Source organism: Myxocyprinus asiaticus, chromosome 18 (genome assembly GCF_019703515.2).
Source record: "Myxocyprinus asiaticus isolate MX2 ecotype Aquarium Trade chromosome 18, UBuf_Myxa_2, whole genome shotgun sequence".
NCBI classification, from domain to species: Eukaryota; Metazoa; Chordata; class Actinopteri; order Cypriniformes; family Catostomidae; genus Myxocyprinus; species Myxocyprinus asiaticus.
This window is the reverse complement of record NC_059361.1, coordinates 8,610,605-8,637,768: the sequence shown is the minus strand read 5'-3', so window position 1 is coordinate 8,637,768 and position 27,164 is coordinate 8,610,605. Positions and strand designations below refer to the sequence as shown.

At 37.0% G+C, this 27,164-nt stretch overlaps 3 protein-coding genes across 4 annotated transcripts in view; all 3 read left to right on the top strand.

Moving 5' to 3' along the window:
* The window catches only part of LOC127455834 (protogenin A-like), a 46,063-nt gene extending 42,788 nt beyond the window's left edge, over positions 1-3,275 (top strand). The window contains exons 16-19 of the mRNA XM_051723986.1: positions 62-185; positions 784-925; positions 1,034-1,132; positions 2,862-3,275. Of these exons, the coding sequence (XP_051579946.1) occupies positions 62-185; positions 784-925; positions 1,034-1,132; positions 2,862-3,275 (779 nt within the window). The remainder of the gene's footprint in view (positions 1-61; positions 186-783; positions 926-1,033; positions 1,133-2,861) is intronic.
* Positions 3,276-9,766: 6,491 nt separating this feature from the next.
* Positions 9,767-17,139, top strand: pygo1 (pygopus family PHD finger 1). 2 transcript variants are annotated; one of them, XM_051724644.1, is made up of 5 exons: positions 9,778-9,924; positions 11,175-11,242; positions 12,480-12,556; positions 12,714-13,859; positions 15,791-17,139. In XM_051724644.1, the coding sequence occupies exons 2-5, from the start codon at positions 11,230-11,232 to the stop codon at positions 15,812-15,814; spliced, it is 1,260 nt and encodes a 419-aa protein (XP_051580604.1). In that variant the 5' UTR covers positions 9,778-9,924; positions 11,175-11,229; the 3' UTR covers positions 15,815-17,139. The 2 variants fall into 2 exon arrangements, with proteins under 2 accessions (XP_051580603.1, XP_051580604.1); XM_051724643.1 differs by lacking the exon at positions 11,175-11,242 and having other exon boundaries at positions 9,767-9,924.
* A 551-nt stretch (positions 17,140-17,690) lies between these two features.
* On the top strand, positions 17,691-26,696 carry LOC127455833 (dynein axonemal assembly factor 4-like). Its single transcript, XM_051723985.1, has 8 exons — positions 17,691-17,744; positions 18,906-19,053; positions 19,146-19,276; positions 19,531-19,731; positions 23,593-23,708; positions 24,152-24,290; positions 24,402-24,505; positions 26,534-26,696. The coding sequence occupies exons 1-8, from the start codon at positions 17,691-17,693 to the stop codon at positions 26,694-26,696; spliced, it is 1,056 nt and encodes a 351-aa protein (XP_051579945.1).
* The last annotated feature ends 468 nt before the right edge of the window (positions 26,697-27,164 follow it).

The window sequence follows — 27,164 nt, the reverse complement described above, 5'->3', positions numbered from 1 at the left end:
ATATTCTATATTCGTTTATCTGCTTTAAGCCTTCTTTAATGAAGCATGTTTGTCCTTGGTCTGTTTTCAGATGGGTTTTATCACCTGGATCAGCGATCTATGACTGGTATAGTGGTTGGCGCATGTATCGCTTTTACCTGCATCATAATCTGTGTCCTCATATTGACCTGCAGGAGCAAAACCAGGTGAGAGCTCACCTGTTCTATAATGAAATGTTGGGTCTGTTCCACAACCTAGTGTGTGCTCTCGACATGAAGGCTGTTCCAAAAGTAGGTTTAATTATGCTGCCTCCTAAATATATCTCGTACTGGCCAAATTCTAAGGTAGCACCATATGTATCTTTCTATGATGAGCTCGGTGGAAAAAATAAATCCAAGAAAGCAGACGAAGCATGAAACATTTTGATTATAAACATACTTGTAATCCATTCAATTCAGAAAAGTATTGATAAGAAATCGTTTAATATGATAGAAAACTAACTCAACTGAAATCAGTTGCGAGGTGAATTCCTTGTGCGTTGCGAGAGTTGCTGGCTATGAAGAGCTTTCCAAATTGGTCTCATATTTCAGTTAGGATGCTGTCATACAAGGCAGCTACCTATAGGCAGGAGAAGCAAAAGATAGCGAGGCATCTCACTCACTAGGTTTTGGAACAGATCTGTTATGTTACCATTTCTTCACTGAATGTCGTATTTGCCAGTAAGATTGCATTCCCAAGTGTCACTTAAGTGATCATTTCTATGTTGAAACTGTGACTAACTTGAATTATTACATCATGACACAGGAAATCTTGTACCACCAAATCTATCAGACAAGCGGGTGGACAGACTCCGCCCACTGCTGTCAACCCGGCCAATGGGAGTCCAGCTGAGAGTGTGGATGAGGTGATGATGCCAATGATGAGGGACCATTTCGTTGATGCCAAAGTACGTTCAAATTGACACATAATTTCATAGACTTTTTAGACTTCATTCTGTATCTGTGTGTAAGAAACAATGTTCTGAATCTGATAGCTGTTGTTAAAATTTTTTAAGGGTGGAACAAATCTGATCATCAACTGTTATGGGCCGGTGAAACCCACCATTGAGAAAAAGAAAAGAAAAAGATGGAACTTCTTTAAGAGAGGTGACAAGGTATGAAACCGTTTACAATTTACAATATGCTTTTATTAAAGAAACAGACAATTGGAGGTGCTATTTAATGTCAAACCAAAGGACTGTAATGGGATATTAGGGTAAATCTAATGAAAATATGGTCTTTTATTTTTTAAGAAGAAGAAGAAATAATATTTATAAGAAAATTAAGTCTAAAAATTATTTTAGGACCATTTAGAAAATTACTGTAACACATATGTTGAAATTTTTTTAAATGAACATAAAATTAAGCTAGCACAATACATTCTACCATTATGTACAAATACCTCACAATTTAAATGATAGATAGATAGATAGATAGATAGATACCAAAGAGATTGGATTAATATATATATATATATATATTAGTTATAATATAGAGAATTTGGGGTTGGTTAAGTTTAGAAAGTGGAATTTTCCCCCATTCATCCATTATGTAGGTCTTTAGCTGCACAATTGTACGGGGTCTTCGTTGCCGTATGGTGTGCTTCATAATGCGCCACACATTCTCAATTGGAGGCAGGTCAGGACTGCAGGCAGGCCAATCTAGCACCCACACACTCTGCTTACACAGCCATGCACTTGTAATCTGGGCAGTATGTGGTTTGAAGCTATCCTGCTGGAAAATGTAGGGACATCCCTGGAAAAGATGGTGCTGGATGGCAGTATATGCTGCTCCAGAATGTGTATATATCTGTATGCATTCATGGTGTTCTCACAGATGTGCAAGTTACCCATGCCCTGGGCACTGACACACCCCTGGCCCATACAGACACTGGCTTTTGGACCTGACACTGATAACAGCTTGGATGGCCCTTTTCCTCTTTGGCCCGGAAAACACGACGGCTTTATTTTTAAAAAATGTTTTGAAATGTGGACTTCAGACCAAAAAACACAGTTCCACTGTTCTACTTTCCATCTAAGATGAGGCCGAGCCTAGAAAAGTCGGCAGCGCTTCTGGACAGTGTTGATGTATGGCTTCTGCTTTGTATAGCAAAGTCTTAACTTGCATCTTTGGATGCAGCGGCGAGTGGTGTTGACTAACAAAGGTTTACTAAAGTAATCCCAAGCCCATGTTCATGATATCCATTACAGATGAATGATGTTTTTTAAGACAGTGATGTCTGAGGGATCATAGATCACATGCATTCAGAAGTGGTTTTCTTCTTGCCCTTTATGCACCAAGATTTGACCATATCCCTTGAATCTTTTAACTATATTGTGCACTGTAGAGGGTGAAATGCCAAAAAAAATCCTTCCAGTTTGTCTTTGGGGAACATTGTTCTCAAAATGCTGGATTATTTGCTGAAGCATCTGTTGGCAAGTTGGCAAGACTCGAATGATCCTTGCTCTTGAAGGACTAGGCTGTTTTTGGAGGCTCCTTATATACTGTGACATGATTGCCTCACCTGTTTAACATCTCCTGTTTCACATCGCCTTGTTATTTCAACTTGTCAAATTGTTATTAGTCTTAAATTAACCCCTGTCTCAACTTTTTTGGAGCGTGTTGCAATCTTTAAAAAAAAAAAAAAAAAAATTAAATATAATGTGTAGTGTTAGTGCTTTTAATATAGCAAAGGGTGAATAACTTTTTGTTTTTATTAGCATTTTTCAAACTGTCCCAACTTTTTTGGAATTGCGGTGGTACACTTTTGGCTGAAATTGATGGCTCCTTAGTTTTCTACCATATTTTTCTCTTTTGTTTACTGGTATTTTCTGCTTTTAACAGGATGTGAAGAGGGTTCCCAGTCCTTCATACTCGTATCATCAGGGCACCACTCTGCTGTGCTACACCGAGACATCGCCCGGATCTCCTCAACACCAGCCGTCTTCTCTGCAGGGCCTGTTTGGCCCATCAGGGGGCGATAGCGAGGGCTCTCATTCCAGTGAGGACAGTCATGAGACGGGTGACTCGGGACGCTACTCTCACGACGATACAGAGGCAACCAACCTGTCGCTGAGTGCGAGTAGCCATTCGGCCTCCCTGCATGGCGAGGACAGTGGGGGATTGAACGGTACGCCCATCCGCGAAGAGAAAGAGCCACATTTCTGCGTCGACCTGGCAGAGGTGACTGAAACGACACGTCGGCAGCAGGAAATGATGGAGAGGATCTCTGTGTCCCCGCCTCCAAATCCTGTTTAGCAAAAACCTTGTGCTCTCTAGCACCCCCTTCTGCTTAAATAGACTACTGAGCAGGAAACCCACGGAGGTCGCTTTGTACTGGGCGAATGGCTTTTACCCCAGATGTCCAAACAATGGCCTCTTTCTCGGTGAATGTATTATTTGTTTCTCTCTTTTTCTTTTCATTTGACTGTGTGTTTGAAAGAAACTAGAATCTCACCCACCATGAATGTTTAAAAAATCGTCCAATAATGCAAAACGTCACATTTTCTAACGTAACCTCAGCAGGAGTGGATGGAAAAGACTCTCTTGACTCTATAATCTACCTCAGTTTACCTACGATGGTAGGTAAACTACTAAATATTTAATATCTACTTATACACTCGTTGTGGGCGGAGCACGCGGGGTGACGTGACAACGTTACTTCCTCTTAGCAATAATGTTCGTCTTGTTAGAGTTTGTGTGTTTGTGTGTGTTTATTGTTTGTTTGTCCTGAAGTATGAGATTGCAAGTGTGCAACGTTTTATACCGTGTTCTAACCAGGAAGTTTCCAACAAGCAATTTGTTTGACCACTATGATCGTGAAACCGCTGCGCAACTCGATACAATCACAGCCAATCAGAACGGGTCTGATGTTTAATATACAGTCATGTGGATTTGGACCAACGAGATCCACAGTGGGCAGAGCTTCCCAGTGCAAACAAACGATTGACAAATTGTCCTGTTGTACATTGCTTGTCGCAGCCGTGGCTGGCTAATCAAAAAGAAAGCTTTGATTGCATGTCGCTTTGCGTTAGGACATGTTATTTTCACTCAGGATCAGAAACAGCTTTACCTACCTCAGGTTCATAGATGTTTAACTTGCAGTTGAATGTATTACTCCATTTACATACGATTGAGTATTTTGTGTCTTTATTTACAACTCCACTCCAAATCGTATGAGATTACTCAGGTTCATCGTATGAATGCACGTATTCTTGCTCTTACAGTCCCTGTTTTATACTACCTCATTTTAGCTTTTATTTTTAGTTGTAGTTGTGTTTTTAGTTTTTCTTATCTCAGGGATTAAGTTTAGTACATTTGAAAAGCCATGTGTTTTGTGACATGGTTTGATTGACAGGGTATCCTTGTAATGCTTGTCCAAGGGCGGTTGACCCGTATTGAATGTGACTTGTGTGGTTGCTGTGGAGACGGATTTCTTTTCCATAGTTTATTTCTTCCTAAATTCTTCTTTTGAGTACTAAGTAACCAAATAATGCTGAAACTGATCTTTCTCGGTTCAGCAAAACGCGATAGCTTTAAAATATGTCCTTAACGTGTGAAGAGCTGTGCAGACATACAAGGATGAGATTCATATGATTGCAGTCTGATATTATGGAGTGAATGTTTTAAAAACCAAAAATCTGAATGATCATGAACCTTTTTGCCTCAAATGATATATATTTTTCTTGACATTTTGTGATATGTACTACTGAGTACGCATTTTAATAACTTTAGTGCTTTGAAATAATTGATGCTATTTTAGATGTAGAAACATAAGTTTAGCACTTGTCAGATTAGTTTTGGTTTAATGTGTAGGTCATGCAACTACATGTGCAACGGTGGCACACCATTATCCTCGGAACTGTTTGCTTCTTTTGTTTAATCTTTTTCCTGGTCTTTGGATTGATAAAATGACAATGATTATCCGTGAATCAGACCAAAGATGTTTCAGCCAGAGACCAGTGATCGCCTGCATTCTATAGCACTAAAACTAAACAAGGGACTGATTCTAGAACACAGAGTCGAGGATCATACAGTTTGGTTTTAGTGCGGGCTCTAAGTGCTGCTTTTAGGAAGGAAAAGAGGCTAATCTGTGACCAAATAGGTTGAAGATGTGGCCCGTTAAACAAATCAATGACAGTTGATGGTTTTACGCTCCTAGGGTGAATCAAACAAAACATGTCCAAGTCATATTTCACCTCAAAATCCAAAATATACAAAAATAAAATAAAAATTTTGCCTTTTTGTAGGATAATTAAAGGAATAGTTCACCCAAAAATTATAATTCTCTCATTATGTACTCACCCTTATGCCATCTCAAACTCATATTACTTTCTTTCTTCTATGGAACACAAACAGTGATCTTTTCTTGGATGTATAATCTGTTTATTTCCATACAATGCAAGTCAATGGGGTCCAATACTTCCAAACTCCAAAAAGGAAATAAAGGCAGCATAAAGGCAATTCAGACTCGGGTGGTTTAATCCATGTCTCCTGAAATGATGCGATGTGATCATTTTTGGGTGAAAAACAGACCAAAGAATTAACTACTTTTTCACTATTAATCTTGCTTGGAAGTTTTGGACCCCATGGACTTGCATTGTATGGAAATGAACACCTCATATCTCCTTCAAAAAATATTTGTTTGTGTACCGCAGAAGAAAGTCATATGAATTTAAATAGAAAATAAATTATTTTTTCCATTTAAAAAAAAGAATGTGCCTATTTGTAGGATAATTAAAGGAATAGTTCATGCAAAAATGATAATTCTCTCATTATGTACTCACCCTTATGCCATATCAAACTCATAATACTTTCTTTCTTCTGTGGTACACAAACAGATATTTTCATTGATGTGTCATCTGTTTATTTCCACTCAATGTAAGTCAATGGGGTCTAACACTTCCAAGCTCCAAAAAGGACATAAAGGCAGCATAAAGATAATTCAGACAACTCGAGTGGTTTAATCCATATCTCCTGAAGCGATATGATCATTTTTGGGGGAGAAACAGACCAAAATGTAACTCCTTTTTCGCTATTATTCTTGCTATTATTTTGGACCCCATGGACTTGCATTGTATGGACATGAACACCTCATATCTCCTTCAAAAAATATTAGTTTGTGTCCCGCAGATGAAAGAAAGTCAAAGAAATGTAATGATATAATTATCATTTTTGGGTGGACTATCCCTTAAGTGTAAAAAAATGTCCATGACAAAAAATCACATTTCCCCTCAAAATTCTCATTACCACAATACGTTAAGACCTTTTATATATATATATATATATATATTCCTACTGTTCTTAATGGTGATTCTCATTACATTTTTATTCCTGTATTACAGTAAAAATACTCTAATACAAAGATTTTTTTTAATTATTTAAAGCACCTTAAATAAAATACAGAACAACAGATACTACCATTATGTATAGATACTGTATACTTTACAATTTAATAATATAATTGTATTTTTCACATTACTGTCATGAGAAAAATGGTCTCAAAATAAGCTTCATTATGCATGTATATGTGTGTGTGTGTATATATATATATATATATATATATATATATATACACAATAAGTTATTTTGATTTTAGAGTGAAATATGCATGTTCTTGACAGGTTTTGTGAGATTTGCTCCCTGAAGCCAAATATCAGTAATCAGCTTTCCCCCATTATAATTTCAAGTGCAGCATGGATGTGTTTGTATTATACATGAAGATTATATGCAGAGAGAGATATATTATTTTATATTAATTAGCATTCCATGCAGCTGAAATTCTTCTCAATCAGGGGAAATTGATTGGTCTTTGATGACCACATTATTTAAATCAAAGAGACACAATCAAGTTTTGATCTTTTCTTTTCAAAGCAAACAGCCTGAAACCAAAGAATGTTGTCACCGTTGCACAGAAGATGCCTGTAGATTCCTACATTTTGCATGGTGTTTTGTCATTTTTCAAAAAAGCTTTATTCCTAAGTAGATCTGATTGCTACTTACTGAAAGGACATTAGGAAACCAAAAACAGTGTTACGTGTTGGTAGTACTTTCAGTCTTCCATGACTTCCAACAAAAGCAAACCAAAGATGATTGCTTTCATATATTTTGTTTCCTTTTATAACTTTTCTCACTGGAGGAGAAATATTTTATGGTGGTTTTTGTTGTTGTTGTTTTTTGCTTATGTATCCTGAATTTTGTGAAAGTACTGACTAAATATTTGGTTTCACAGCTGAATTGTTCTTTTTATAATATGCATTTGAATATACCTTAGTGTTGTAGATTTTTTTTTTTTTTTTTTAATTGTTGAAGTCAATATTGTTTGTATGTGCAAGTGTAGTTCCACATGTCAGTTGTTTAGATATACAAAAGTTAAATAGCTACAAAAGTTGCACTTTAGAATTGCAAATATTTTGCAGCTGTCTATGAAACGTGAAGCGTTTCCTTCCTCAGCATGAAGATACACATCCAAACAGAAAATCTTGAATTAGTCTTGCTGAGACACACAGAATAAAACGTCTCAGGTCAAATTTGAAAGTTTTATAAGGTTTACCAACCTAGTTTAGGAGATTATACTCGGGATGTAATATTAATCCAGTTTCATGTCACTATGGACAGTACTGATGTGAACTGCACTTGCTTAAGACTCTCATGATTTTCTAAAGAAATTATTTTGTGTTCAATTTGTTTTGTTCTGATTGTGTGTGAACTGAAGGGAAAAATGGAAGAGATTGGTAAACTCTTCCAAAAAGAAACAGAAAGGTTTAAGTAGGGAATGTTTGGTTTCTCCAGGCCTGACTCATCAGTAAACAAATCTATAAGCCTTAAAAAATTGAATGTATTTCTCAATAAATAAAATTCTAATTGTCAATATTCAGTTACATATTTTCCATGTACCATGTGTTTATTGGAAGATAAGTATGGTGTAATTATGCCAAAAAGGTATAGTTACCCCCACCACAAAATTAGACGGTTTATACAGAATGATTTCCAGTTTAAATAAAAATTTTGAAAATCTTTATTTGTTGTGTCTCTTTTTTGTCTAGAAGAATTTTATTTTAAAAGGATAGTTCACCCAAAAATGAACATTCTCTCATCATTTACTCCCTCTCATGCCATCCCATATGAATATGACTTTCTTTTTTTCTTTCTTCTGCAGAACACAAATGAAGATTTTTAGAAGAATATTTCAGCTCTGTAGGTACATACAATGCAAGTGAATGGTGGCCAGAAATCTGAAAGTCCAAAAAGCAGCGTAAAAGTAATCCATACGACTCCAATGGTTAAATCCATGTCTTCAAATGCGATATGATATGTGTGTGAGATACAGATAAATATTTAAGCACTTTTTTTAAAACTATAAATCTCCACTTTCACTTTCACATCTGAAAGTCACATGTGGTGCCTGTTTAGTTTCACATTCACATCCGAAAGTGAAATTGGAGATTTATAGTAAAAACTATCTGTTTCTCACCCACACCTACAACATCGCTTTTGAACATATGTATTTAGCCACAGGAGTCATATGGATTACTTTTATGCTGCTTTTATCTGCTTTTTGGACTTTCAGATTTCTGGCCACCATTCACTTGTATTGTATGGACCTACAGAGCTGAAATATTCTTCTAAATATCTTCATTTGTGTTCAGCAGGAGAAAGAAAGTCATACATATCTGGGATGGCATGAGGGTGAGTAAATGATGAGAGAATTTTCAGTTTTGGGTGAACTATCCCTTTAAGTGAAGCTTGCTAAGAGGTGATGATACATCATGTTATTGTGTCATGGTGCAGTCAGAAATGTGATGTAATGTTGTCCATAAATTGCTTTTCAGGGTCAACAAAGCTAAACTGGCATGATTGTTAACTGTCACAATATTGCTAAAGAATATAAAGTACTTATAGTAGGAATAGACCATTTAAAAAGTAAATAAGCTGACGTAAATGAAGGAAATATATATATATATATATTTAATCATATTATATTTTTATAATTTATATATATATAAATTATAAAAATATAATATGATTACATTTGTAGTACATTATTATATAGTTATTATTATAACAACAACAACAGTATAACAGTTATTGCTGTTTTTTCATGTTAGGAAAAGTTACAGGTACATTATCGCATGGTAGATCAACATTGTTTAAAAATGCATACAGACAATTTTGTTGTACATCAGCGGATGATAATCATTATTATCATTACACGGGTCGCGTGCACATCAAACGCAGCACTTCAGACACAAGCACGTGCTTTAATGTAGAGAGGTATTCGTGCTCCCGCACACACACTCCCCCGGCAATTTCCCCTCACACCGCTTTTCACTCTGCCTTCATATATAGCGCCCAAAAGTACACCGCGAACAAGCGGAGCTGTCGCTCATTTACTTGAACGTCCACATAAAATAAGAAGTCAAAGGTGTCCGCTCCTCCCAAACTTTGCGCACGGTTGCAGCTTTCCGGATCGCGCAATTACCGATAATACTACAGCGAAGGCTGAGCTAATGAATATTAATTATGCCATGCTGACGTTGCTTGTGGCCTTCCTATGGCTGAGGACGTTCTCATGAATAATAAATCATGCTGACGCACCTTCCAATGACGACGGCTTTGTTATTTTAATATTAATTAGGTTACGATGACGTCGCTTGGTTTGCTTCCAATGGCGAAGGTTTGACTCATGAATATTAATAAACAATCCTACGGCATAGTACTAATCGTAAATTCGCTTCCCGGCGAATCAGGGGAAGAACAAGACGAGTTGACAACACGCTACAGTCACTCTTTTTAACATCAAAGTTACACCATTTTCCCGTTCCTTCCTTGCGTTTGAGTCATGTGAGGGGCCCTGTAATGTCAACAGAGCAGGATAAAGATTCATTCTCTCTAAAGCGAAACCGAGGTAAAGTGGATTTTCCGTGTTTTTAGTGGCTTGGTTCAGTCTCGGTCGTAATTACCGGAGCGACAGCAGCAGTCTGGCGGCCTTCAGGCCTTCAGTGAGGAACAGAAAAGTAGACAGCGACATTTTCAAATGAAAGGACATGCTTGACAGGCCTCAAAAAAGCGCGTCCTGTCATGAACACTTTTGGAAAAGGAAGTTTTGGGGTAGTGTACTGAAGTTCGGAGTTGAACAGGAGGCGAAATCAAAGTTTAAACGCACATCAATACAACACAATGTTTTGGTGTTATTAACATGATATGAACATGTTATTTATGCAACCTAAAAGAATACAAATCACAAAAATGAGAGTTAAAGTTAAAAGTTACATAGAAGGTAATAAGTGAAAGGGAGACATTGAAAAAGACAGCAATGAATAAGAATAAATCTGTATGAATATAGGAATGTATAAATGATATAAATTATGGATTTGTAATGATTGGTCAACGTGAAGTGTCAAAGGCTACTGCCATTATACTTCATATTAAGGCTTATTTTCTGAAAATGGCAAGCATTTAGTCTTTATAATCATATTAAACTTTTATGACAGATGTTGAACATTGCTAAAATTGTATTTGATGTCATTACGTAATGTGGATAAAAAAAAATTGTAAATGTTTTAAAAAAAAAAAAACATTGGTTAAAAAAAAAAAAAGCGGTTACAGTATGGAAGTGAAAAAAGGGCCAGTCCATAAACGCTTAAATATACATAGTTTCAAAAGTATAGCCACAAGACGTAAACATCATGAGCTCTATTTTCATGAGTGCGTAAAGCGCAGAGCTACATGCAATGACCGTGCGCAACATTTTCCATGCCAGCGCAAAGTGCAAGTGGGTGTGGGTGGGAATGTTTGCGCTATCTGTGGGTGTGTGTGCGCAAACTGTGGGTGTATTGTATGTAAACGAAGTGGTTCAAAATAGCAATAGAAATAGGTCATTGCGCTAAGACGTTTCTAAACTCAGTTCCTGCATTTGGAGTTTGGATATTCCACCAGCAGGTGGTAATAAAGTTCATTTCCAAACTCCGAAAATATAGTGGAACATCAAATTATGTCCACGACGATCACCGTTGTAGCCGTTTTATGAAACAAATATTTATGAGATTTGTGTTTAGCTATCTTTAGGTCATGGTTTATTTTTCAATTATTATGTTTATATTTACAATTGTATTTATGATCTAATATGTATTGGTATTTTTCCACCTGTTGTCGTAGAGGGATTTTTAAGTCACTACAAAAGAGGCCGGTTGAAGAAGGTGGAGAGAGTAAAATGTTTGGATTTGGTATGATTTGTTTGACCACTTTGTTATTTTTATTATACTTTTAGTTTCGTTTGAAGTGTCATTTGAATTTTGAAATATTTTTGGTAAATTATTTTGTGTTTAAATGAATTACATTTTTCAAAATCGACCGGTAGAAGTGAAGTGCGTTTCGATACAATCACTATTAATACCAGCCATGATTTGTGTATCAGTAGATGAAAATGATTAATGTTACATTCTCTATAATTTAACAGAGCGTAAATCCAAATCCTGATGAGAACCACATTTTCCATGAGTATAAAAGGAGCATGTCACTAGAAATATGCCTGACATTTAACAAGGACGCAGTTAATTCACAAAAGAACAAAAGTCCATATTTAAATTCTTCTAATTCATTGCATACAGTCTATTTACATTACCAACTTCTTATGAATGTACTGGCTGTGTTTACGTCACTATTGCTTAAACAGGAATGGATTATATAATAGGATGCAGACAGTGCCAGAGAAGAACCTCACAATTAAATTGCACTTGACCCAGCCCGTTAGCGTTTTGCGTGCACAGTTTCGCCAAATCCACTTGCGCCTAAACTTTGGCGCATGCTTGCATAGAAATACGAGAACTTTATAGCCATGTCCATTGACTTAGCTATTATGACTATGGCATAGAGCTGCGCTTAGCGCTAATGCTCTTAAAATAGAGCCCAAAATATGTTAACATGATTTTTGTGTGATAAAAAAGCTTACTAACCCTATGTATAAGATATAACTTGGGATTATGGGGTTTTGTTGTCATGATAACAAAGTTGTAATAATAGATATAACTGTACACAGATAAGGTTAATAAGCGATTTTATCACACTAAAATAATGTTAACATGTATAATTTTGACATTTTGGGGCAATGCTTTTGAAACGATGTGTATTTGAATGTTTATGGACTGGCCACATTCACTTCCATTGAAAGTGCCTTACTGTTACTGCAATTTTTGTACACTGTATGAAAAGCTTAACTTGTTTTGATCCCAGGATGTTCCTTTAAACATTTGAATGTTGTTGTTGCTGGCATTGCCATTATATCCATCATTGGCCTCCCTGTGCTTTATATGCAAGCAGTATAGGCCATTGAAAAACCCAAATCAATTGATCGTAACCATCAAGATTAATTTCTAAATGGTTTGAATTGGTTGGTGTTGACATTTTTTTTATTTTTTTATTAAATTTCACTTCAGTTATTTGTTTATTATCATTCTGTTTTAGGAGCATTGGATATTTTAGGGGGTCCTGACCTGCCACTGGGAAGCCCTGATAAAAAGAGACGCAAGTCAAGCACACAGGTAGCGTATGCAATTTTCCCATGAACACATACTGGCCTTGTGCTGTGACTGTGAGCTTTAGTGTATGTTCTCGGTAATAATTGTTGGTGCATCACAAAGCTTTTAAATCATTTCAGCATTTCAGAATTATAATGGAAGACTCTCTCTTTCTCTGTAGGTGCCCCCATTCTCCCCTCTCTCTGAATATGCCCCTCCGCCAAACCCCAGCTCAGATCACTTGATAGCTGCCAACCCTTTCGATGACAACTACAACTCACCATCTCTGAAGCCACTCCCCACTGCTAACCCTTATTTTGGCCACTCCCATTACCCAGGGTTCAGTGGCTATGGGCCATCCAGGATGGCCCCCCAGTTGCCCAACAGAATGCCTTCTCCATATGGGGCTCCTTTCCAGGTGCCAAACCAGCCCCATCCTTTCTCCCAGAATCCCATGGGCATGGGTTTCAATCGGCTACTGGGATTTAACTATGGACATCCAGAGAACAGAAATTATGGGCACCAGTTTGGCAGTAGCATCAAAAACATGCCACTTCCTCCAGGGCAGCACTTTAGACCAGGTCCAGGAGAGAATGCCAATCAAATGCCACTTCAAAACCTGAGCCAAAACAGTCCTGATGGTGGACCAGCTTTCGGTCAAGAGGGCAACGGTAGAGGAAATCCAGTGTCCGCTAAAACTGCCCTAAATATGAATCCTAACATCTCTCAGCAACAAAATAACTTTGCTCAGTCCAACACGACAACACCCAAACTGGATGTGAGTGAAATCGTGAACAAAAATGTCACGCAGAACCCATCTCCAAGGAAACAAAATCAGAACTGTGAAGAGAACGCATCTCAGGATAACACCTCCGAGCTGAAGGCAAAGGGCCGAGGGAACACGCCTGCTGCTGTGGATGGAGGTATCGAAAAACTCAATGGTGTTCTTCACCCCAAGAACGAAGCCATGAAGAAGTCGCCACGACCTTTTGTTGACACCCAAGCGGATAGAGTTCGTAGGGGCAGCAGTTCTAATAATAAAGTCCTGACCCATCTTAAGAGACGGAGCACATCGTCTTCTTCCGAACCTGTGTACCTGTGTGGCACCTGCCTGAGCGAAGTAAATGACGATCAAGAAGCAATTTTGTGTGAGGCATCATGTCAGAAATGGTTCCACAGAGTTTGCACGGGGATGACAGAGACGGCGTACAATCTACTAACAGCAGAGATGTCTGCAGTTTGGGGTTGCGATGCTTGCATGGAGGACAAGGGAGCACAACTGCTCAGAACCCGAGAGGTGCTCGGGACGCCGTCTGTTACCAGCGAGGTACAATCATGAGATGACTTTCAGTGAAAAATCACTGTTGTCGAAGTCCAAATCAATCGTTTCTCTTCTATTTGAACTGAGTTCCAAAGTTTTCTTGGCTCCTCTGGTCTTTATTCTCTTGCTTGAACTCTAAAAAAATATTAATTAGGGGCTGTTCAGTCCAAAACGTGTTCTTGTGCTTAAAAAGGTAGATGAAGCGCAACGAATTCAACAGAAATCAATCATCTCGAGATGCGTTTTTAAAAGTTGAAGTACTTTTTATCTTGAAACAGCATCTAAAAACACATGATGCTCCAGCGATAGACGTGGCACAGCAGTCAAATACGTCTATCTAGTGCATGTTTGCATAGAAACACAATGCAGATGGATGCAAAAATGCATTTTGGTGTGAACAGCCCCTAAGGTTTAAAGAAATAGTTCACCCCAAAAGTTCTATAATTTTTTAATAACCTCTATGTTGTTCCAAACCTGTATGACTGTATGATTTTCTATGGAAAACAGAAGAAGATATTAGGTTAGAAGGTTCTTGCTGCTCTTTTTCATACAATGAAAACATCAAGACGCATTGCATGCCAGTGACACTAAACGTCACTAGTTTCATAACCAAACATGGCACAGCAAGTGTGAATATTTGGAAGTGCAACTGAGATGTGACTACTGCGACGAAGGGAAAAACTGTCTGTAAATAACATCTTACATTTTGGTCTGTTGCTTACACAACTTGAAAAAAGTCTTAAAAATATATGGCGCACCAGCCATGTTCCTGCAGCTCAGCTGGTAGAGCATGGCGCTAGCAACCAGTGGCGGTTCTAGCTTGTATGGCGCCCTGGGCGAAACCTGATTCAGCACTCCTGTGCGGCCCCCCCACTAGATGCCGCCCCGGGCGGCTGCCCATGTCGCCCATGCCTAAATCCGCCCCGGCTATCAATGCCAGGATCATGGGTTCAATTCCCAGGGAACACACAAACTGATAAAAACTGATAAAAAAGAATAATAATTTATACCTTGAATGCACTGTGAATCACTTTGGATAAAAGTGTCTGCCAAATGCATAAATGTAAAAGCACACAAAGCTATATTTGGAAAATTTAGAATATCATGCATGAGTTATATGGACTACTTTTATGCTTTTTTAGTCTTTTTTGGGGGCTTGACAGATGTGGTCACTGTATGTGTTTGTTGAAAATTAGCAGCGTGCTCATTCTGAAAAATATCTCACCAATAGATGGTGTTCCTCGGAAGACAGAAAGTCATACAGGTATGTAACAATGTAAGGACGAGTAAATGATGACAGATTTTTTTTTTCCAGGTGAATTATTCCTTTAAATGTAGTGATCTGCAATCTTATTTGAATTAAATATGGAGATCAGACTGTATTTTTTCATTTTTCACCAAATTCAGAAATCGTTGGTCGAGGTCAGATGTCTCCCTTGGACTCACTCTGATCAAACTATGAAACATATCTATAATGCCATAAACGCTTCGATTGATTTTAATGATGATTTTTTTATAAATGTATTTTTCTTAAAATCTCTTCCCAGTTTGCCCTGTTTAACTGGGAATCTTACAGTCTGTATCCAGGTCTTCAACAACTCTAAACATATCAAGCAACTTTTCATTCTCTTTAGCCAGAAAGTTTCTCTACTTTTAAGTTCTAGGTGAAACTGTGAAACTGGCAGTACTCTTCAAGCTAAAAACACTTTTTAACATGGTTTGGTCTTTCCCACTGAATGTAACTGTAGTCTTTATAGACTGTAGCATATTTTCAGACAAGAATCCAGAGTATCAACACGTGTCACAAATAACCTTTGAAGGTACTGTGTAACAGCATGTAGTTTAGTCTTAGTGAGAAATAGACCTGTTTGAGCTGTATTGCACTTTGCTTTGCTGTGTTCCTTCCCATACTGTTTTTTTTTTTTTTTTTAACGCAGTGTGGATCCTTGATTGTTGGATGATCAAATGAAGTGAAAATCTTGAATTAGCAGCAGAGCCACAGAACAAGTTTCACGTGGAAACATTGGATGCACTATATACTTTTTAATACGTTTTTTTATTTGCCTGCTTTGACTGGGGTTCATTTTATTTTAGGGCAGGAGAGGGGAGTTTTGTTACTTGAAGGCCTTATTTCTGGGCATGATGCATGAAATAACACACAAATATACAGTATTTATACCGTCAAAAATACTGTGTGAATCAGCCTTTTTAACCTTTTAAAAATTCATTCAAATGTTAACAATTCATTGACAGCATTGTTTTGAAATAATAGTGATATATTTATTACACATTGCAGAATGTGAAGTTTTTTTTTTTGCATAACAGTAATGAGAATAGAGGAGGAAATGCTTAAGTGTCATTACCATAATGTCACAATGCAAAAAGTATCTTCCTGTGTCCCACAAATGTCCTAAAAATAGGCTTAATTTTGGTGGCATTGTGCATGTAAATTTAATGTCCTGCTCTCTTCCATTTGATTGTCCAAATGTGTCCAGACATTTTGCCCTGAAGATGTTGTTGCACTGAGTATTAAGTGTTTACACACTTTGACAGATTTATTCTATTGTAACAGTGCAGTAACAAAAGAAAGCTTTGTGCTGAAAGTTTGATTTCTATCCTTCCATTGTTTTAGGCTAAAAGATATTGTAAACAAAGCCTTATATGTTCCCCACCATGTATTAGTAAGACATTTTAACATTTTGTAGAGCTGAATTCATGATGATAAAAGCATCTTAAACTACCACTGTGTGCAGTAATAATATATCTTAGATTGCATAATGTGTCTTTCAAAATAATGTAGGAACAATTATTGTGTAATTGGCCACATGTGACTGTTGACTGACCCCTGGTGCCTTAAATCTGATTTTTTTTTATTTTATTTTATTTTTTTTTATATAAGATTCTGAACATAAGGCAATGTGCAGTTAATTATATGCTCACTTATTAATTTGTGGGAATATTTGTTATTTATGCAACTAATTTTATAACAGAACAATGAATGTACAGATCCAATAAACTGTAAATAATGAACTATATGAAGTGTTTAACAAGAATACTTCTGGCATCCTTGAATTCAAGCTGGTACAGTTCATGCAGACAGTTTCTGAATGTAAATTAAAGTTGTGTTATGTGTGTTATGATAACTCATATTTCCCTTTGAACAACAGCCTCATTTAATAGAGAAACCTGGGCAAAGCCATTGTTTAAGTGTCTTTTAAGTGTCTTGTTTTGGTGTCACTTCACACTGCTGCGTTTAATAAAACTGGTTTCAATTTTTTTTCTCCTATACATTGTCAGTTCATTTAATATAAGAAGTTGCTTAGCTCTCTGTAGAATGTGAACATCACTCACAGTAACAAATCGTTAAACATATATATATATATATATATTGAATGTAAACAAACTTGTTGACGCAAAAGGACAATTGTGAACCTATTCTTATTTTGGGTGAAGTGAAAAGGATTTTAAAGCACTTCAGTGCAATTGATTGGTAAATAACCTTAACCAAAACTTCACTTGTAAAAAATATAATATAACAGTATAAAATCTAAACATCTAGTAAATAACCTCTCTATTTAAAATAATACAAATAATAGATTTTTGAGAAACCCCTTAACAGTAATTCCAGCACTCCTTGTGAAACTAAATGATTTAAAGGTGCACTCAGTAATTTTCTCCTCATTAAAAAAGTTTAACTCCTAAAGACATTAATTGTAATTTTGCAATGTATGTAGGAAATTATGACCACTCACATTAAAATGAAGACTCCAGTCATATCAGTAACCTTATCAAAGCTGTTTTATTCTACATGGAGAGGGTCCGCACATGGGGGCTGCCATGTTAGGATCACATGACCCGGTAGGGTTGCACAAGCTGTGCGTAAGGTCTCACGTAAGTTGGGACGTAAAGTTCACACTAAGGGCTTAGTAACTGCTAGTTAGTTTGTAACTAAGTCAGTGCTTAATTTGGTTGCACCACCTGTTCTTAAGGCCAGACTTAACTAGAAGGTCATAAGCTCTCTGTAAAGTAATGCGTAGTCGCATAATATGACATTTACCTTAATTGATCCAATAAACAGCCTTCAAATGTGTACACAACTGTATCTAAAATAAATAAGTATAAATAAATAATATAATATAAGGATAAATAAATACTAATACAACAGGCTGGAAAAATAGACATTTATTTATTTTAATATCCTATATATATATTTTTTTTAATGTGAACTTGACACCGGGCGACGCACCCTGTAAACGGCACCGTTAGAATGGTTTCATGCTGAAGAGCCGCTTAAAAGTACGTTTTTTTTCTCTCTTGTAAATGTAAACGAGTGTAAATGTCAACATCATACTGTGTGTCGAAATGATTGATGCCTGTCATGCAAAACATGATGCTCATTGATGCCATAAAATATCAGTCTGCTTTTTCATTCCAACTGTTACTCCTGGTTGGAGGCTTCTGGAAATAATTAGTTAATACGTAGGGTTACGTTCTACCTATGTTTAATGGTGCAACGCTCAAATATTTAATAGTGCGTAAATTGTGACTTAGTGGCCATTTACGCCACAACTAGGCTAAGTTGTAACTTACGTATAGCTGGTGCAACCGGCCCCTGGTGAATACTACTCGCTTAATCTCAGTAACTGTCCTGTTATTTGACACTTTCACTCATTGATTAAAGTAATCATGGCTGACTGTGAATATTAAATTTCTACAATGGCATCTGAAACTGAAAACTATTGATTTTAAATGATGCTGCATCCAAGCCACTAGGTGTCAGTGTCCAAGATGACACAAAGACAAAAGTTACTGAGTGCACCTTTAAATATCTTTATTTAAAATGGCAAAGCATTTGGACTGTACCATAAAAATGTTTTATATTAAAATAAAACAGTTAATTTTCATGATCATTTATAGATTGACCATTCATACATTTTCATAAAAAAATACATTATAGAGAAATATATTTGCTTATGTTTTGAAAGTCCATATCAGAAAATAAACACGTGAAGGCATCTTACACTTCGACTCCTGTTTTGAATTGTTTTGCAGGTTAGTTTCCCTCCATTTTTATTCGAAGCCTTCTTATTTCAACCAATAGATAAGGTGAAAAGTGAAGCCAAAACTGGAAATTGTGTTACAGTATTCACATTGCTGAAAAAAAGAGATGAATTGTGGGAGCAGCTCAACACAAATATTGGTAGGAGACCTTTCTTTCATTCACAGCTACTTAGGATGTTGTATATGAGACGTCCATTAATTTTAAAGTGACCTCTATCTCCTTTTCCAAAGATAAAGACCAACAGAGGCAGATTCGAGAACAAGTGATTCTCAAGGTTCAAGTGAAAGCAGCAGAAACCTCTAAAACCAAAACCAGCAGGATTCAGCAGGAGAGGAAATATGCGCTGGAAACCATGATGAAGGTCTGAACTGTTGTATTCTTGGTCTCAAATTCACTTTTGTATATTTTGATTTGTTAATAATAATTCAATAGTAGATAAAAACAGTCACTTTTGATTAGATTGTCTTCAGAGGATCTGTTTTACCCTTATGTTTTTATTTTATTTTATTTTATTTTTACTACATGTTTTGAGATTTAGACATACTTTTTAGCTATCATTTACAGGTAATATTATGTATATAATTGAACTTACTCTTATTCTCCGCCTGTTTAAAGCTTGAGAAAGAGGAGCAAGACATGATTCAGAAAATGAAGGATGAAGAATGTGCGAGAGCCACAGCAGAGCTGGAGGTTTGGAGAGAAACACAAAGAAAACCAGCAGAAGAAAAGGAGATCCAGCTGAAGCAGAAGGAATCTGGCAAACACGACAACAAACCCATTTATCTGAACACGAAGCGTGCAAGCGCAACACCTGCAGCAAGACCATTCCACAATACTGGCAAAACTACATTGAAAACAATGACTAGTAAGATTTACCTAATATTGATTTCATACGTTTTTGCAAAGTACATTTCTACTTATCTTCATGACATACAGTGGCAAGAAAAAGTATGTGAACCCTTTGGAATTAGCTGTATTGTTTTTGCATTAATTGGTCATAAAATGTGATCTCATCTTCATCAATGTAACAAGTATAGACAAACATAATGTGCTTAAGCTAACAACACACAAATAATTATAATCTTTCATATTTTTACTGAACACATCCCATTAAACATTCACAGTGCTGTGGAAAAAGTAAGTGAACCCTTGGATTTAATAACTGGTCGATCCTCCTTTGGCAGCAATAACCTCAACCAAGTGTTTCCGGTAGCTGTGGATTAGACCTGCGCAATATTCAGAAGTAATTTTAGACCATTCTTCCTTACAGAACTACTTCAGTTCAGCCATATTCTTAGGATGTCTGGTGTAACGGCTCTCTTGAGGTCATTCCACAGCATCTCTATTGGGTTAAGGTCTGGGCTCTGACTGGTCCACTCCAAAAAGTTGATTTTCTTTTTTTGAAGCCATTCTGTAGTGGATTTACTTTGATGTTTAGGGTCTTTGTCCTGCTGCATCACCCAACTTCTACTGAGCTTCACCTGGTGCACAGCCATCCTGGCATTATCCTGTAGGATATCTTGATAAACTTTGGAATTCATGTTTCCCTTATTGATGACAAGTGGTCCAGGCCCCGAAGCAACAAAGCAGCCCAAAATCGTGATGCTCCCTCCACCGCATTTCACCGTTGGGATGATATTTTCATGTTGGCATACGGTGCCCTTTTTACACCATACGTAGTTCTGTGTGTTCTTCTCAAACAATTCAACCTTAGATTCATCAGTCCACAAAACATTTTCTCAGTAGTAAACTTCAGGCACACACTTTTTATAAGTCAAAGTAGCTTTAACCCACACCTTCAATCTCATTTCATTAATTGGATGCCAGGTTTGCCAACTCCTGACTGTAATTAACTTTTTTCGTCATCTTTAGCCTAGGGGTTTACTTAATTTTTTCCACAGAACTGTGAATGTTTAATGGGATGTGTTCAATAAAGACATGAAAGATTATAATTGTTTGTTTATTGTTAGCTTAAGTACATTGTGTTTATCTATACTCGTAACATTGATGAAGATGAGATCACATTTTATGACCAATTAATGCAGAAAACCAGCTAATTCCAAAGGGTTCACATATTTTTTCTTGCAGCTGTAATATTGATTAAAGTAAGTTTAACTTAAACATTACAGTTAATACTTACAATTCTGATGTACATGGTACTTTAATCAATTTAGTCAAATTTAAATGAACATTTTAATGAACAATTTTACATTTTGAATATTTTCTTATAAACACTCATGTTCCATATGATATACAGAAGTGTTCAACAGGGAAGCATAACGCATGATATGTAATCTATTGGACAGCATAACCTTGCATTACTGGCTACAGAAACAACAAATAAAGCTGTGCATGCAGAACTCAACACTTTGTGTGCAAAACACAATGACGGTAACAATCAAAAGGTTTTTTTATTTTATTTTTATTATCATGAATGTGTCATTTTGACGAGACAATGAACTTCAGACTTCACAAAACAAGAAGTTATCAAAAGTAACAACAAAATCCACATTAAAAACCATGTAAATAAACAGTGAAACCATGCAAGATCATTAATTATTCAAGCCTGGTGCATGTTGGGAACACCAGCTTCAAGTTAAGTACAATTCACTTATTTTATTTACCTGTGAAATTTACTCAAATTAGCGAATAAATATGACAAGGTTTTCTACTTTAGGACTGATTCATGATGATGCATTGTAAAGATAACAAACAATCATGGATATTTGCTTATACGCTAGAACATACATTTTTACATGTTTGAACTGAGTACAAATATAGAATTCACTTAATATTTTCAAGTTCACACAAACTTACTTAATGTAGAAAGTATTTAATATTTTCTGCTATATTTACTTCTCCACAAATTTTTTTTCAGTGTATACATGTAAATAAACATAGATTGCATATCTAATGTTATTACTCCGTTTGTCTCAGGGTGCCCTGTCATCATACCAGCCTCTTTTGATCCAAAAGTTACAAATGAGAATAATAAATCCAAGGGAGGACACAATACAAGTGGTTCTACTGTTACAAATGTCAATATAATACTAGAAAAGTACAAAACCAGAGCAGAATTGTACAGTAGAAAGTTAGGGAGAAGAGAAGATTTTTTGAAGAGCAATTTAATATAAGGTAAAGTTAGTTTAGTGCTCCCGAGGGACACTAGCTGTGTCCCAAATGACTCACTATAGACCTTATTCACGCTAGCGCCATCTTTGATTTAAATGGGAATGACAATGAGGCTGTGAGGGATGGATGCACAGTCTCTTCAGTGGGCAGTACTGCTGTTTAAAGTGTTTTTTGAATCGTTCCGTGGACAAAACATATCTAAATATCTGTCCAAGAACATTCAGAATACAAAGAACGGCAGACAGAATGAGTTGTGGAAAATCACATGTGATCTTGGGAGCTTTTTACAGCTTTATACCGTTCGTGCCACTGAAAAGATGTCTATCTCCACAGCCTCGTTGTCATTCCCATTAAAAATCAAAGATGGCGCTAGCGTGAATAAGGTCTATACACTATGCACTTACAATATACACTATGCACTCAGCCATGAAGTGTATGAATTTTCAAAAAGTAGTATCTTCCGGGGGTCGTGATTTCAAATCCAGGGCGTGCTGAGTGACTCCAGCCAGGTCTTCTAAGCAACCAAATTGGCCCGGTTGCTAGGAAGGGTAGAGTCACATTGGGTAACATCCTCATGGTCGCGATTAGTGGTTCTCGCTCACAATGGGGTGCGTGGTAAGTTGTGCGTGGATCGCGAAGAGTAGCACGAGCCTCCACATGCTGTGAGTCTCCGCAGTGTCATGCACGACAAGCCACGTGATAAAATGCGTGGATTGACGGTCTCAGAAGCAGAGGCAACTGAGACTTGTCCTCCGCCACCCGGATTGAGGTGAGTAACTGTGCCACCACGAGGACCTAGTAAGTAGTGGGAATTGGGCATTCCAAATTGGGAGAAAAGGGGTAATATCTTCCCAAATGGAACACTGAATGGTTTTTTATTACACGGAAGCATGCGCCGTTTAACAGCTGATGGAATTGACCTTTTTGAACGCATGCAGCGTGTTGCCGCTAGCTTTAGCGCGTTAGCCAACCTCAGTTCAACACTTGTGTCTCAAACAACGTACATATTCACACAGTGTGGGTTATGGTGAAGCATTCAACTTACATTTGTAAAGTGCTGTCTTCACAGAAGTTTCGCTAGTTATTTCTAATTGTTTTGTCAGACCAGCAAAGAAGCCAGGTAACTCCGCCCCTTCTGCTATGTACGGCAAGCAGCGAGCGCATGAAGTGTCCAACATTCCACACTCCGTTTGACAGTTGAAAAGTGCATCATCTGGGCACTCATAGTACACATCTTTTTGTTGCATTCTCAGTATTAACATACTACCCGCACTACTTACATTACAAAATGATGTAGAATAGTGCAGAAGTGTGCGATTTGGGACATACCGGGCTAGTAGTTCAAACAGTAGTCTGTACCGTTTACAACGATGACCCTCTGCTGGAGCTAAGCTTCATAACATAAGGTTATGAAGCTAGGGTAAAGCTTAGGGTGCTAACTCACTTTTACTATTACAAGTGTGAAACGTTGCTGAACCCAGGGTTAAAAGTGGCCTTAACCCGGGGTTAAAAGTGATGTCAGAGGTAATACCATGTCTGTAGCAGTGGTTGAGGAAACAGGCAGAGGCCAGGAGAGCAGTGAAAGCTGATCTGACCGAACTGAAGGATCTGAGCAAGGAAGAGAGGGGATTCTCAAAGAGAAGGGATAGTGAGTTTTACTGGTCACACTCACAGAGAATTACAGACAGTGAATGAAATTATATGAGTGTGACTGCATTAGATAACAAAATATCAAACCAAATGGCATTTTATTTTAAAAAAAGATAGCAAATGCTCCCTTTTCAAGCAAAACATTTTTAAAATGAAATGAAACATGTTAGGTTTGCAAGGATAAACCATATTTATAGTGTAGACAAAAAGTATTTAGACACTTTGTGGTTGTCAAACATTAGTGGAACATGTTTTGAACTACACCTGTGGTTACTCTGCTAGGACACTTGTGAAAGCTTAAGGGGAACTGACATACACCCACTAAAAATAACATTGACACCAGTTGCTTAAAAGTTGCTCAAAAAAGTGAAGTGAGCTCTGTGATCATGATATCATCTACAGCATTTATGCCTCCATCTCTCTCTTCTGCTCTGCAGTAAATTCTTTATGGCAGGAAACGATATGAGGCTGCTGTCAATGCGTATAATCTCGCCATCAAACTCAACAGGAAGATCCCAGCTGTATTCTCCAGTCGAGCAGCCTGTCATCTCAAACTGAGAAATCTTCACAAAGCCATTGAGGACAGCTCTCATGTCAATTTTTTTGTGTGTTTATGTTTTATCTTTAAATGTTGTGTGGAAGATCGTTTATCTTTTTTCTTATAGAGAGGCCTGTTCCCTTCACATTAACAAAGTTATTTACAGGCACTGGAGTTGCTGAAGCCTGCGGTCACTGCAGATGCCACAGCCCATCTAAAGGCTCACGTGAGATGTGGAACAGCATTCTGTGAGCTTGAGCTCTATGTGGAAGATACTGGATTTATATGAGACTTTATATGAGACTATGCAATACACAGAAACCTCTGCTGTTATAAACAGAGTTATCAATGTTAATGTGTGGGAAAATGCATGAAGATTTTTGCTATGAAATGTGCGGTAAAATATCTTTTGATCAATAGTTATAAAAATGTTTCTGTATTATGCTCTGTTCAGAATTTGTAAAATTCAGAATGTCAAAATTGGCTCTCAGTTCATGGAATTTGCATGGGATTGGCCACGCCCCACAGGATGTTGAAATGGAATTTGAGTCATAATGACAGGAAGAGGAACAAACTAATTTGCTATTTAGTCACAGAACAGAGGAATTTAATTAGTTTTGCAGCAAAATAAATATGTATAACTAATTTTTTATAGTGACTACTTTATAAAAGTTGTAATGTTTTTAGTCTACATTATATTATAATAGTTCCTGTAGCTCAACTGGTAGAGCATGGTGCTACCATTGCTCAGATCAAGGGTTCAATTCCTAGGGAACACACAAACTGATAAAATGTATACACTGAATGCACTGTAAATTGCTTTGGATTAATTGAATGGGGTGAATGTTTGAATGTTAATTTTTGTTCGGATAAATGTGTGAAATGTGAAGCTTATAATTTTATAAAAGCAATGTCCTATCAAGTTCAGATAGGAAACTACATAGTGCAGGCCATTAGATTCAATTCCTGACACGCCTCTACGTAAACCAATCTTTAAACTACTTAAAAGACAATTACACCTTTCTGTCAAAAGATATAAAATACGGTACTCACCCCTACGGCTTTGACTCAAGTTCAGCAGCACAGCTTGCATAGCATTCACCCTCCTCCTCCCCAGCTTCACAGGTCTAGAAATGCTTTTATTTAAGGGGGGGGGGGGGGTAAGTGATTTTGTTAAGTAGCAGCATGTCTCACATTTCATATGCAGCACGTTCAATAGCAGCAGCATATTGACTTATTTCAAGCAGCAGCATCTCTCTCTCGTCTATCAGCAACAGCATATTGACTAATGTCAAGCAGAAGTGTGCATAAAGCAGATCTAGTCCACCAAGACCAAACCTACTAATGTCATTTACGTTAATAAAATCTTTTATAAACTACACCGAGAGCTGTCCTAATGGCAGAAATGTGAAGCTTTTAATTTTCTAAAAGCATTACATTAATTCTTCTGTTAAAACTCATGTATTATTTGAGCTGTAAAGTTGTTTAAATTGTGATTTTTACAATTGTTTTAATTTCATTTAATTTAATTTTTATTGTATCTGAAATTTAAAGGAATATTCCGGGTTCAATACAAATTAAGGTCAATCGGCAGCATTTGTGGCATAATATTGATAACGACAAAAATTAGTTTCAGCTTGTCCCTACTGTTTTAAAAAAAAGCACAAATCTGGGTTACAGTAAGGCACTTACAATGGAAGTGAATGGGGCCATTCATAAACGTTAAAATACTCACTGTTTCATAAGTATTGCCAAAAGATGTAAACAAAATGTGTGTTAACGTGATTTTAGTGTGATAAAATCACTCACTAACCTTTTCTGTGTAAATTTATACCCAATTTTACAACTTTGTTGCCATGACGACATAATGCTGTAGACCCTTAAATGACGGTTTTAACAAATTTACAGCTCAAATAATACACGTTTTAACAGAAGAATTAATTGAAGTGCTTTTATAAATTATAAGCCTCACACTGATGCCTTTAAACTCTCCAAAAATTGGCCCCTTTCACTTCCACTGTAAGTGCCTCACTGTAACCTCCATTTTTGCTTTTTGTAAAAAAAAGTAGGGACATGTCAAAATTATTTTTTTGTGGTAATCAACATTATGCCGCAAATGCTGTCGATTGAGCTTAACTTGTATTGAACCCGGAATATTCCTTTAAATTTGAATTGAATCAGAATTTTAAAGCAATTCTTTAATTTAATTTTGAATGCCGCACAAATCAAGTTCTCTAAGAGTGCAGTTAAAAGCTCTCCAAAGTATTTCACTATTAAATATGATGGTTTTCCTTTTTCAGGTCTTCAGGATTTTCAGTTTGCTCTAGAGATCGACCCACACAATGCTGCTTATGAGCTGATACAGACAGAATTTGAAAGATTATACAGGGCACCAAACCATGTATATAAGCACATGCGCTACATGAAAATGGTATCTTTATTAGCGCTGACTTTCAAATGACAGCACAAATAAAGTGTGACAAAAAAGTTTATACAAACAAGTTTATTTTGCTCTGACAGTATTTGTCTTCTCAATAAAACTGCAATCACATTTTTTGAGTTTTGGTTTATTGCAAATCAGGCTAACATGCAGGTTACTGGACACTCATCAAGGTTTAGCAGGGTTATTGCATGAAGATGGTGCAAGGCATTATTTTTACTTTATTTTTTTTCTTCTCCCCTTTTCTCCCCAATTTGGAATGCCCAATTCCCAATGGGCTGTAAGTCCTCATGGTGGTGTATTGACTCACCTCAATCCGGGTGGCGGAGGACGAATCTCAGCTGCCTCCGCGTCTGAGACCGTCAATCCGTGCATCTTATCACGTGGCTTGTTGAGCACATTACCACAGAGACCTAGCGCGTGTGGAGGCTCACGCTATTCTCCGCGGCATCCACGCATAACTTGCCACGCACCCCACCGAGAGTGAGA